This window comes from Squalius cephalus (assembly GCF_949319135.1).
Source record: "Squalius cephalus genome assembly, chromosome: 10".
Lineage (NCBI taxonomy): Eukaryota > Metazoa > Chordata > Actinopteri > Cypriniformes > Leuciscidae > Squalius > Squalius cephalus.
The window spans coordinates 25222241-25234941 of record NC_137131.1 but is presented as its reverse complement, the minus strand read 5'-3'; the positions used below and the strand labels follow the sequence as shown (position 1 = coordinate 25234941).

General features: G+C 35.8%; 1 protein-coding gene across 4 annotated transcripts in view; it reads right to left on the bottom strand.

Annotated features, from left to right (window-relative positions):
- Window positions 1-12701, bottom strand: part of rptor (regulatory associated protein of MTOR, complex 1) — a 409250-nt gene that overhangs the window by 151170 nt on the left and 245379 nt on the right. For all 4 annotated transcript variants that reach the window (XM_079882549.1, XM_079882546.1, XM_079882548.1 and 1 more), the window contains exons 11-12: window positions 5712-5787; window positions 1747-1848 (exon numbers count right to left, since the gene is read on the bottom strand). In XM_079882549.1, the coding sequence (XP_079738675.1) occupies window positions 1747-1848; window positions 5712-5787 (178 nt within the window). The remainder of the gene's footprint in view (window positions 1-1746; window positions 1849-5711; window positions 5788-12701) is intronic.

Here is a 12701-nt window from a genome sequence, read left to right as displayed (position 1 = left end):
GCATTTAAAAAACAAAAGTATTTTATGTGCGTGGGATAGCCAGATATATTTTAACCAGGATTTAATTTAAATTTAAAACAGAGTACGGTAATGTGCGTGTTACAGTATACAGTAACCCTGAGTGTCATGAGGTTTGTGCTGTATAAACAAATCAGATCTCTAATAAAAACTAATACCATTTTGCATGCTGTATTTGTATGTCGTTTTTATTAGAATAGCCTGCCTTTTATTACAACACAAACTTATTGTTCAAGACTTTTAAATTTGCACTCTGTTGCAAGTGGCAATTAGATTGAATTCTTTTTGCAAATCATATTATTGTGTCATATTTATGACTATTTTAATTAATGGAGCCCCGGAGCTGCCTTCTGAGCCAACCACTGAATCTTGCAAGCAACATAAAATGCTGTATATAGTCAACAATTTTGCACGCAACACAAAGTTGTTTAGCATCAGTGGTGTAGTCAGTGCCATAAGCACGAATACGCCATATGCTTACTTTTTCCGTTTGCGTACAATGATTTCTGCGGATCACTATTTATGTATACTCTCGATAAACCCACTTGTTTTGCTGCTTCATAAGTCCATAATCTACTGTCGTGATACCTTCCCCATTAACTGTATCCAGTGCTGTTCTGTGAAATTTTTGATTCTTTTTTGTAATTGGTATATTATCACTTCTTCATTCTACCTTTCCCCACCCCTGACAACTTATCGTAGTTAACAGGTGAAAGGGAAATATGGCAGTGGAGTATTATTTGTAATAAAATAACAAAAAATGTGAGGAACTTTCAGCAGCAACACTTTTATTGAAAAAGGCATGGTTTTTGTGTGCTTGAATGACTTGTTTGTGGAGAGAGAGAGAGAGAGAGAGAGAGAGAGAGAGAGAGAGAGAGAGAGAGAGAGAGAGAGAGAGAGAGAGAGAGAGAGAGATTTTTTCAAAAATACTTTTATTACAATAAAAAAATACCAATTCTTGGCTTTCTCTTTCTATGCACCTGTCCTTTGGAATTCTCTACCTCTTGAACTTAGGGAAGCTCAGACTTATGCCATTTTTAAAGGTCAACTTAAGACATATTTTTTTAAACTTGGATTTTCCTGTTGATGTGTTTCTTGTTGCTTCTAACAATTGTTTATTATGTGTACAGCACTTTGAGAAGCTGCTTTTAAAGGCGCTTTATAAAATAAAGGTTATTATAACATTATTTTTTTGTTGCTGGTGTTTATTTTATGAATAAAATAAATATTAAAATGAATATTTTTATGGAGTAACCGTTTTATAAAAGCAATAAGCCCCTTGAAGCCGTGTTTTACAGTGGATTTAGAACAGCTAAGGGGGTTTTAGGCACTCCGCTCTGAATAATTAATTAATCATAATTTTAATTAATATAATTTACAATGAATATAACTCCAAAGCTATGTTTAAATTATTATGTTTCCGCTGAAATTTCGGCTATGATAGCATTCTGCTGTAAAATGTTGACTTTTAAATTTCACTGGTTACAGAGCTAGAGCTACTATTTTACAGGAATTTTGTTTATGATTCACATACAATAGTTTATGCTTTAGATGGCCCACATGAAAATAAAATAAGGTTTCTTAGGAGGCAGAATGATGTTGCTGCCAATCTTTTGGAATAGACACGTCAATAAAATGATCAATGTTAAATAAAAATGCTGTCTAGGTAGGCAGTTCCCTAGATGTCGAAACTATTGAGCTATTGAGAAAGTTTTTGTTGGAAGTTACCTGCAGGACAATAGGCAGCTGCTCTGGTGGGTTTCTGTTCTCCACGCCCATTGTCAGCCACACCTGAAAGGCTGTCAGCTGCTCAGCGAAGAATGGACTATGCTGTGAATAAACCAACATACTCTATTGTGATACAGAAAAAAAAAAAGAAAGCACACACACACACAAGTGAAGCAGTGAAAGAGCACTTTGTTAAATCAGCCATAAACAGTGTACATAAGTGTTTAGGATGGCTGTATTGACAATCCCAGTAGAGTTCTTATACATAATACTTTCTCTCCTGCCCCTTTTTTCACATTCTGTGTGAATGTGAGTTAGGCAGACAGGTCTTTGGCTTTTGATTGATTGATTGATTGATTGATTGATTTATTTATTTGTTTGTTTGTTGCTGTTTTTCCATTTACTATCATTTTACTGTGTTACATTTCTCAGGAACTACATTTTGCAATTCATTAAACTGTGTATTAAGAACATACATAAGAATCGGTAACTGAATGAAATTACAGTTTAAAATAGAAATTAATCATAATAAACGTATCTCCAGTATATTCAAAAGAGCATAAAACAGAAAAATAGTGGATTAAGCTGATTATACAAGAATATTCAGTAGCTCTGAAGCATGCAAATGCTTTTTTCATAATAATGACTTAACCAGAATACGGACCTTAACTGGAAAATGATGTGCATGATATATAGATTAGCTATAAAGGGGATAAAGAGGATTTCTGATTCACAGCAGCTTTGAATAGACTGTAAATTGTCAGTTCTACCACACACTTTCAAGATGAAATAACAGGACATTAGCAACTCTCTAATTTACACAGATGCACATTGCACAAACACACACACACACACAATTACAAGCATATAAAAATGATTGGATCCCAAAAGTAACAATAAAGACAAGGGTGAATGTGTGTTTTTTTTTTGTCAGCAATATGAGTGCCAGAAATGGCATCTGTTGCACTAAACACAAATTACATCAGGCTGAGAACTCAACCTTACTGCAACCATTATACAAAACAGACAATAACTCCCAAATCTCTGAAAGTCACAAGAGTCAGGCCATTGGAAAACACTTTAGAAGGGAATCTCAGAAGGGAAATTAAGCTGTAACAGCATTAGGTATGTCCAAAACAACAGGTTACTGCACCTAATATTCAGTAAAACTGAGCACAAAACAAGAATAGGTGGAAAAATAAATAGTAAATAAAACCATCAGAGCCATGCTTAACAATTAGCAAGTGTGGGTAACACTTTATAATAATGTTCAGTTGTAAGTCATTAATAAGTGGTGTGGGATTACAAATTTAAGAATATGTTTAAGATCTGCTGATCCTACATGCTTTATAATATCACATGAAAAATTAAGGTGAACTACACTGTATTGGGCATTCAAGGTGAACATGATGGCATCAATTCACTGATTAGAAGTCAGCTGCAAGTCAGCAGTTGGTCTTTGACCTTCCTACTAAGAGGCAATCCAGGTGTGAATGTTTACATAACTTTAGTTCTTGTGACCATGTGATGTGGATACAAGTCTGGAGTACCATTTGTTTTTGACTCAATCACATTATCACAGTCGGGGGTAATTATCTCTATTGTCTTTAGATGATTAGATTTAGTGGTCATCTCTAAGACTGTGTCTAAGGTCAACATTTTAAGAACTGCCCACTGAATGCCTATAAAATGAAAAACTAAGGTGAATTACACTGTATTGGGCATTCAAGGTGAACATGATGGCATCAATTTACTGATCAGAAGTCAGCTGTAAGTCAGCTGTCTAAACATTGTAATAGTCAGGGGTTTTGTTAGTCTTTGATCTTCCAACTAAGAGTTGAACTGTGTGTGAATGTTACATAGTTGTAGGTCTCGTGACCATTTGTTGTTTATACCATTTGGGGGGGGGGGGGGGGGGGGGGTACCATTATCTCAGTTGGGGGCAATTGCCTCTATTGTCTTTAGATGATTAGATTTAGTGGTCATCCCTAAGGCTGTGTGTAATGTCAGCACCTTTAGGACAGCCCACTGAAATGCCTATAAGAAAACCATGTAAAGTTAAGTTAGTCAGACTAGTTTGGAAGAACTGCAGCCACGTCAACGTGAAGTCCTCAATAAAGAATAACTTCTTGAACGTGATCCCAAATGTCTCCTGGTTTCTTGCTTTGACGAAGAAAAAGTTTTCAACAGTGGTTAGTTAATGGTGAACTAATCATTTACAAAACATTCATAAATGATTAGCAAGTGATATACTAACATTTTATGTATGTTTTGTAAATTTCGTCACAAGTCATTTACAAGTGATTAGTAAATGATTAACTAATCATTTATGAAACATGACTATGCATTCCTAAATGATTAATAAGTGATATGTGCATTATTTTATGTATGTTTTGTAGATTCAGTAATAAGTCATTTACAATTGATTAGTTAATGATTAACTAATCATTTACAAAACGTGACTATGCGTTTCATAAATGTTCAATGAATGATGTTACATTTTTTTTGTATGTTTTGCTCACATCAGGTGCACAGTGGTTAAAGACTCCATGTGTTTCAGAGAAGACAGCTGTCTATAACCTCACCAGTCAGCACTTACACTGCAGTACACACTACAGTGTTCAACACCTGTTATAGATGTATAAACGCATGAATAAATCATTTACAACACTTTCTGTATCCCCTAATCTAAAGTGTAAACTATTCATCGCTTGTAAATGTCTTACACTTCATTCATAGATTACCACTTCAAGAATCAAAAAGGCATAAGATCTACGAATGCTATCTACGAATGATGTGTATCACATTTACAAGTGATGAATAGTTTACACTTTAGATTAGGGGATGCAGAAAGTGTTGTAAATGCCTTGTATACACATACAGATCATTTGTAACAGGTCAGCAACAGTGTTCAACACAATGATGTGTAAACGCATGAATAAATCATTTACAACACTTTCTGCATCCCCTAATCTAAAGTGTAAACTATTCATCACTTGTAAATGTGTTACACTTACCTGTTACAAATGATCTGTACGTGTATTTAAGGCATTTACAACACTTTTTGCACCCTCTAATTGCTCCATACATACAAAAAAAAAACAAAAAAAAACTATTTATTAAACATTTATGAAACACATATTCATGTTTTGTAAATGATTAGTTAATCATTTACTAATCAATTGTAAATGACTTATAACTGAATCTACAAAACATACAATAATTAACATATCATTTATTAATAATTTATGAACAGTCATGTTTCGTAAATAATTAATCATTTACTAATCACTTGTAAATGACTTGTAACAGAATTTACAAAACATACATAAAATGTTAATATAATATAGTATATATTTATGAATGTTCTGTAAATGATTAGTTCATCATTAACTAACCAATCATTAATGACTTACAACTGAACGTTATTATAAAGTGTTACCCAAGTGTCCATGAGAGAAATTAAGGTTTGAATATGACATCATAATTTCTGTCTTGGTCTGTTGAAAGTTATAATAATAATACTATAATAATACTATAATAAATGTACTTAGACAAGATCTTAATGTGGGAGAGGCAATGAAACATTTAGCTGAACTTCAGCTTCTTTTTCTGTGGTTGAAGTTAACTTAATATTCCATTTCTGTATATCATATTGTTTAAACATTTAGAATAAACTAACTACAGACACTAAAAAGGCATGGTACTAATAGAAAACTGAACAGCATTCAGAAAAAAATTGCACTCAGAGGGGTGGTGTGACCAGATTAAATTCAGTGACTAACAATGGGGAATATACAATTCACTGAGTATGATTAGAGATTGTACTACTAATTCATCATAAGTAGGACTACAGTGCTAATACGAGGAAAAGGAACAATAGATGTAAGAGACACTGAATTACTGATCAGGTAATAGCTCTTTCTCTGTGATCTTCACTCAGAGCCAGTATAAGTCATGCTCACCCTGAAGGCTGTGCCCTCCTCGATGATGGTGGGAAGCTGGGAGAGGCAGATGTCCACCGCAAGGTCCCACGCTTGCCTGGACACACACACACACACACACACACACACACAAAGATGCCACACTAGTCAATACCACAATCACGTTTCTTGCTGTGAGAGTCTAGGCTCTGATCACATGAAAAGATGCACTGGCACATTTTTTATTCATGACACTCATTATTAAGGGAGAGAGGAGCCTGTAAATTTACCCATTTGAAATCTTTGAGAAAGATTATTTAACTTCTACACTTAAAGGGTTAGTTCACCCACAGATGAAAATTCAATCACCATTCTGTGCACAACTGTAAACACAAAAACTAAAAATTAAATTGGTATAAACTTTTCCTGTAAATGAATAAGATATTTGGTTCTCAAATTGTTTTGCAAAAGGACCCTAATTTTACATTGGGCAACCCAACACAGTACCAAAATTGTATTTAATTTAACCTTGAGCCAGTGGCGTGAATTGTCGATTGGGTGGGTTTGTTTTGAGCCCCTGCTCCTTTAATCGTGAAATAGTCCTTTTCGGTCGCATTGCGGAGCCCCGCGGAACGTGATTTCCCCCGCCCCGGAATGCAATTTCGACCCTGCCCCCGCGGAGGTCTGTCCACACCACTGCCTTGAGCAGATTTGTTCATGGTTTTTGAGGACGGGGGCAAGTTACATAATTATCCATGTTGGGATCTGCCTAATTTGGCCAGCCATCTAGTGACAGATGGATCTGCACCAAAATACATTAAGTTTTGATTGGACACATTTCTTTTTTTTTTTTTACAATTTTTAATTTTTTTTTATTTTGTTTAACTGAACAGAGGTCCAAAATTGAAACATTAGCACGGTATACCAAATACACAAAAGTGAAGCAACTCTAGTTACAGATAGGTATTCCTGATACATAGAATAGAGGAGTTCCAGATATATCACAGTGGTAACATCAGATGGGTAAATTAAGAGTTACAAATATGTAATTAAGTATAAGACCCGGTATATATTAATCACATTTCAAAGTAATCTAATACAGGCTTCCATATTTTCCTAAATATTTCTGGCTTGTCGTTATTGATGAATCGTAACTTCTCAATATGAATAATGTTCACCAGCTCACTTTGCAGCACATCAAATGTTGGAACAATATCCAGTTTCCACCTCTGAAGAATCAGTCTTTTTGCAATAACCATAAATAAAGAAATACCCTGTTTTTCAAATTTACTGAAAGAAGGTACTGAAATCACCCCAAAAATGGCAATCATCGGATCTGGAGCTATCTCTTTTTTATACACTTTTGAAAGTAGGTCGAAAATATCAGTCCAGTACTTGTGAAGGTTGCAACATGTCCATAGTGAATGTAGAAGTGTACCTTCTGCAATCTTACATTTATTACATATCTGTGATACTTCAGGGAAAATCTTATGCAATTTAGTTTTACACATGTATACTCTATGTAAAGATTTGAATTGGATTAAGTTATGTCTAGTATTAATCGAGCAATCATGTATGTTTTGTAGGCATTCCTCCCATTTTGCATCATCAATGGCGTAACCTAAATCCTCCTTCCCATGCTTTCCTAATTGTAGTTGTGTCGCTATCCAGCAGATCAATTAATAGATTATAGAAATATGACACCACTTTGGAATTCCCAGCTTTAAATCTGTTTATTTCTTCTAGTTTGTCGTGCTTTTTAAATAGTTCAAAGTCGGGGAAATACTTTCTGACGTAGTCTCTAATTTGCAGATATCTAAAAAAGTGAGAATTTGGTAGCTCATACTTTGATTGGAGCTCTTTAAATGACAGAAATTGCTCATTCACATAAAGTGAGCCAATGCAGCCTATTCCTTTCCGTTTCCATAGTGAAAAAAACATATCATTAAGAGCGGGAATGAAGGAGTGATTCTTGCATATAGGGCTATCAAAATATACCTTAGGGGCTTTAATATATATTCTAATTTGTTTCCAAATTTTTAAAGACTGACCGATTACAAAGTGGCTGTTGTAAATAAGCTTACTAATCTTCCCTGGACTGTTGCACAGTGCCTGTAATGAGGAGTTAGGGCAAAGGGCTTGTTCAATTCTAAGCCATTCAGGTTGTTCACAAGTTACATCTGTTGAATCAACTCTCCACCAAGAAAATATATTCAAATGTGCAGCCCAGTAGTATGCTTTAAAGAAAGGTAACCCAAATCCCCCCTTTTCTTTAGATTTTAGTAAGTGTTGTTTTTTAATTCTTGCCACTTTATAATTCCATAAAAACTGAATAATTATCTTGTCTAGCTGTTTAAAATAGGATTGCGGTATACATGAAGGGATAGATTGAAATAGGTGGAGGAATCTTGGTAAACTCACCATCTTTACCGCATTAATTTTACCCACCATTGAAATTGGCAAAGTTTTCCAGAAATCTATATTATTTTTTAATTGGCTGATTCTCTTTTGCCAATTGACTCTAAGTAGATCTCTTGAATTTTTTGTTATTATGACACCTAGATAAGTAAATGAGTTTTCTGCTATCTTGAATGGGGTGGAACTTACATATTGTTTACAAGCGCTGGGTGTAATAGTCATCATTTTGCTTTTTTCCCAATTAACAGTAAAACCTGATATATTCCCGAATCTTGTAATTGAAGTGAGGAGATGTGGAACAGACTTACAGGGATTCTTTATAAACAACAGTATATCGTCTGCGTAAAGTGAAATATGTTGCGGTAGGCCACCTATCGTAATAGGTTGGATATCTGCCTGTTGCCGAATGTATGCAGCCAAGGGCTCTATTACAACTGCAAAGAGAAATGGGGACAGTGGACATCCTTGTCTCGTCCCTCTATAGATTGAAAAAGGAGCCGAAATATTATGATTAGTCACTACTGAGGCTTTTGGACAGCAACATATTGTTTTTATCCAATCTCTAAAAACATGGCCAAAACCAAATTTGTTTAGGGCCGACATCATATATCTCCATTCCACTTGGTCGAATGCCCTTTGTGCATCCAGTGAAATAACTGCAGCTTCTTCTTTATGGTTTGAATATAAAACATTACATAGGCGACGCAAATTAAAAAACATGTGTCTACCTGGCATAAAGCCTGTCTGATCTGGATGTATAATATCACAAATGTGCTTCTTCAATCTATTTGCAAGGATTTTCCCAATTATTTTTGTTTCAGTGGGTAGTAAAGAAATCGGTCTGTATGATGACACTTGTAGTGGGTCTCGATCTGGTTTAGGTATAAGAGCAATATTGGCATCATACATAGATGCAGGGAAACGACCAACTTCCTGTGAATGTCTAAACATGCGTACCAACAATGGCAGAATAACTTTGCTGAATCTTTTGTAAAATTCTATGCTGAATCCATCAGGGCCGGGGGCCTTGTTGTTGGGAAATTCTTTAATTGCGTTTTCCACCTCTTCAATGCTTATATCTGCATCTAGTGCCTTTAAAGCCTCTTCACTTAATTTTGGCAAATGTATTCCTTCCAAAAAACTATCAATATCTTCCTGGTCAGACTTGTCTCTGGAGGTATAGACCTCAGCATAAAACGTTGCAAAATTTTGATTTATTTCATTTGGATTAGTTATTGTTTTCCCCTCTTTACTCTTAATTTGATATATAGCTCTAGACGCTTGATTTTGTCTAAGTTGCCGTGCTAGAAGATTTTGGGGCTTATCTCCTAATTCGTAGTATCTTTGTTTAACTTTACATAACAATTTTAGTACACTGCCAGATAATAAAGAATTGTATTCATATTTCAATGCAATAATTTATTTCAATAATTCAGTATTTGGGCAATTTTTGTGTAAACTTTCTAATTTGGTAAGAGTATTTTCTAATTTAGTCATTCTCATCCTAATTTTCTTCCTCTGAGCTGTCTCAAATGCTATTATTTCCCCTCTGACTACAGCCTTCAGTGTCTCCCATAGATTTGAATCGTGCACTTCACCGTTATCATTTATTTCTATAAATTCCACAATCTTTTTTTCCAGCTCTTTATTAAATTCTTCATCCTTTAAAAGTGTATTATTTAACTTCCACCTAAATTCTCTTCTTAAATAATCCAATCTAAAATCAACTGACTGGGGGGCATGATCTGATATTATAATATTATGATATTGTGACTTGCATACATTCGGCACTAAATTTGAATCCAGCAGAAAAAAATCAATGCGCGAGTATGACTTGTGTACATGAGAGTAAAAGGAAAAATCTCTACCTGAAGGATTAAGAATCCTCCATATATCGACAATGTTTAGGGATTGCATATATTGTCTTAATTAGATTTAGAGACAGTGCTGGCAATCTGACTAGGTTGTCTATCAAGCACATTGTCTAGCACACAATTAAAGTCTCCTCCAATAATTACCTTTGATTCAGAGATATTGGGGATTAGTTTGAATACTTTCTGAAAGAAGAGGGGATCATCAAAATTTGGTGCATATAAATTAACTAAAGTAATTTGCTTTGAATGTATGGAGCCCAACACAATAATATATCTACCATTTGTGTCAGAGATAGTCTTGTGATGGACGAATGGTATATTCTTATGAATCAAAATAGCCACACCTCTGGCTTTGGTAGAAAAGGTGGACTGATACACTTGTGCAATCCAGTTAGACTTTAATCTATTCTCGCTACCCTTCTTTATATGTGTTTCTTGAATAAAACCTATATCGGTTTTCAAGGCTTTAAGATGTAGAAGAACCTTTCCACGCTTTACAGGGCTATTCATTCCCCTAACATTCCAACTGATGAGCCTGATATTGCCCAATCTGTCGCTGTGATCATTAACGTAAGTATCAGTTAACATTTATGTGGTTACAATATATACCTTTATATGTATAAACCGCACCATAACAAAAACAAGAACATTTGGACCTTCTTTGAACTTATGAACTTAAACACAACCCACGGGATACCCACACAAGGTTTCCTTCCCCCCCACCCAAAGCTTCCAGGGAGGCAACTAAGAAACATAGTGCCTCTCCTCCCTACTCACCAAGCCACAAATAAACCTTACCGGCGACTGTATGTATTAGCCACCCACACTCCTCTGCTGAAATTCAAATACACTGTCCGCTTTAATGGTACATATAGTCTTGAATAATCGAGTCCATACTTTGAACCGTATATATCTCACTGTGCAAAGTCTCTGAAGAGCCGATCGCCTTTTATACAGACGCATGACTGGATCCACCGTTATCTCCTTTTGTATGTTTCCAATTTGGTACTGTGGCCATCAGAAACTTTTCCGCATCGGAAGGCTCTTCAAAGGTTTTAGTTTCCTCTCCTACCGTCACGATGAGTTTGGCCGGGAATTTGAGGCCGCACCTTTTGTTTCTTTCCTTACATTTACTCCTCACGTCGTTAAAGCTCTGCCTCTTCTTCACCGTTGCCGATGTCAAGTCTGGATAGATCTGCACTGTGTCACCTTTAAAACGGAGAGGAGCCTTCTGTCTGGCTAGGCGCAGCACGAGCTCTTTCACTTGGAGGTGGTGTAATCTAGCAATGATCGCTCGCGGTCTGTTGCCGGAGGCTGACCTCGCGCTTCTGTGAGCTATGTCAATTTGTATTGGTTTCTCAAAGTTCTCTTGCCCAAGTAGCTCTGAAAGCAATGAACTGACGAACTCGGAAGGCTTACCATTTTCCATCTTCTCCTTAATTCCCATTATGCGAATATTCTGCCTGCGGGAGCGCGATTCCAGATCCTCCAGTTTTGCCTGCATGAGCACCATCTCGGCTGCCATTTTTGCATTTAGCCTCTCGAGTGCGGAAGAGAGTTCACCCAGTCTTTGGTCCACAGTCTTATTCAAAGCACTGATTGCAGACATAAGATCCTCATTTGTAGTCGGCAGAGATTTAGCCTCAGCTTCTCCCGCGGTAGACTCGGTAACTTTTTCGCCCTCTTCCGCTCCCCTCTCCGGTTTCTTAACTTTATTTGGCTTCGTCATGTTGCGCTGTAAACTCTAATAACTTGAGCTGCAAAGCACAGTTAATTAATCTGCTGAATTTAGGACTTTTTTAAGTATTAAAGCGGAGCCAAGAAAAACACGTCTATTCCATGCGAGTTCAAACCGGAAGCCCCGACACATTTCTTTTGACGTCAAAAGATACTGTATTGGAAGTGTTTTCACTTCCTTTTTAAAAATGAATTAGCCTATTTATCTCACTATACTAACTCTGTATAATTATATGGTTAGTTGCACTTACTGCAGCACAAGTTGAGAAGCACTGCTTTATAGTATCTGCATGTAATCTTCACTGCACTTCTCAAAGGCTGCATGTTAAATTATTACATAAGAACTAATCTCTTGACACTCCACATACAGAAGCAGCACTGAACTTTTTTTTTTTTTTTTTTTTTCATTGCTGTATTTTCCTTTGCCACATAGGCTGAGAGAATTGCTTTGATCACAGAACCCGCAACACTTTGGCTATATTTAATTCATGACATTACATAACACATCAAAAGTGTTGTCCACTGAAGAGCCAGAACTACAGCTGTGACTATAATACGCTTTGCTAGTCTCTAATCACCAGGATTTCTCCCAGTGGAATGTAAACATACAAAAAGAGTGACCCCACTATCATTAGGCCAGCTTCAATAGTGGATCATGACAACAGGCAACAGCATAGGGCCTTTCTTCAGGCTTTAATATCCTCACTCAAGTTTTGCAAGTTTTGCAGATTGATCTGCTTTTCCCTCTTATTACTATTATTTTGTGTTCTAACTTTTTCAGAGAAGCTCTATGTGCTATACTTCCCTTCCCACTGCTGCTTCAATGTGTCGTCCCATGAAAAAAAAAAAAAAAAAAAAAAATATTTTCTATATTTATAATATATTTATAATAATATAGGTCTCCTCTGAGACCTTTATATTATTATTGTTTATATTGATTATTAATAATATACATTACTTGCGTAATATGCTGATAAATTAACCAATTTGTTGTACTAAATTA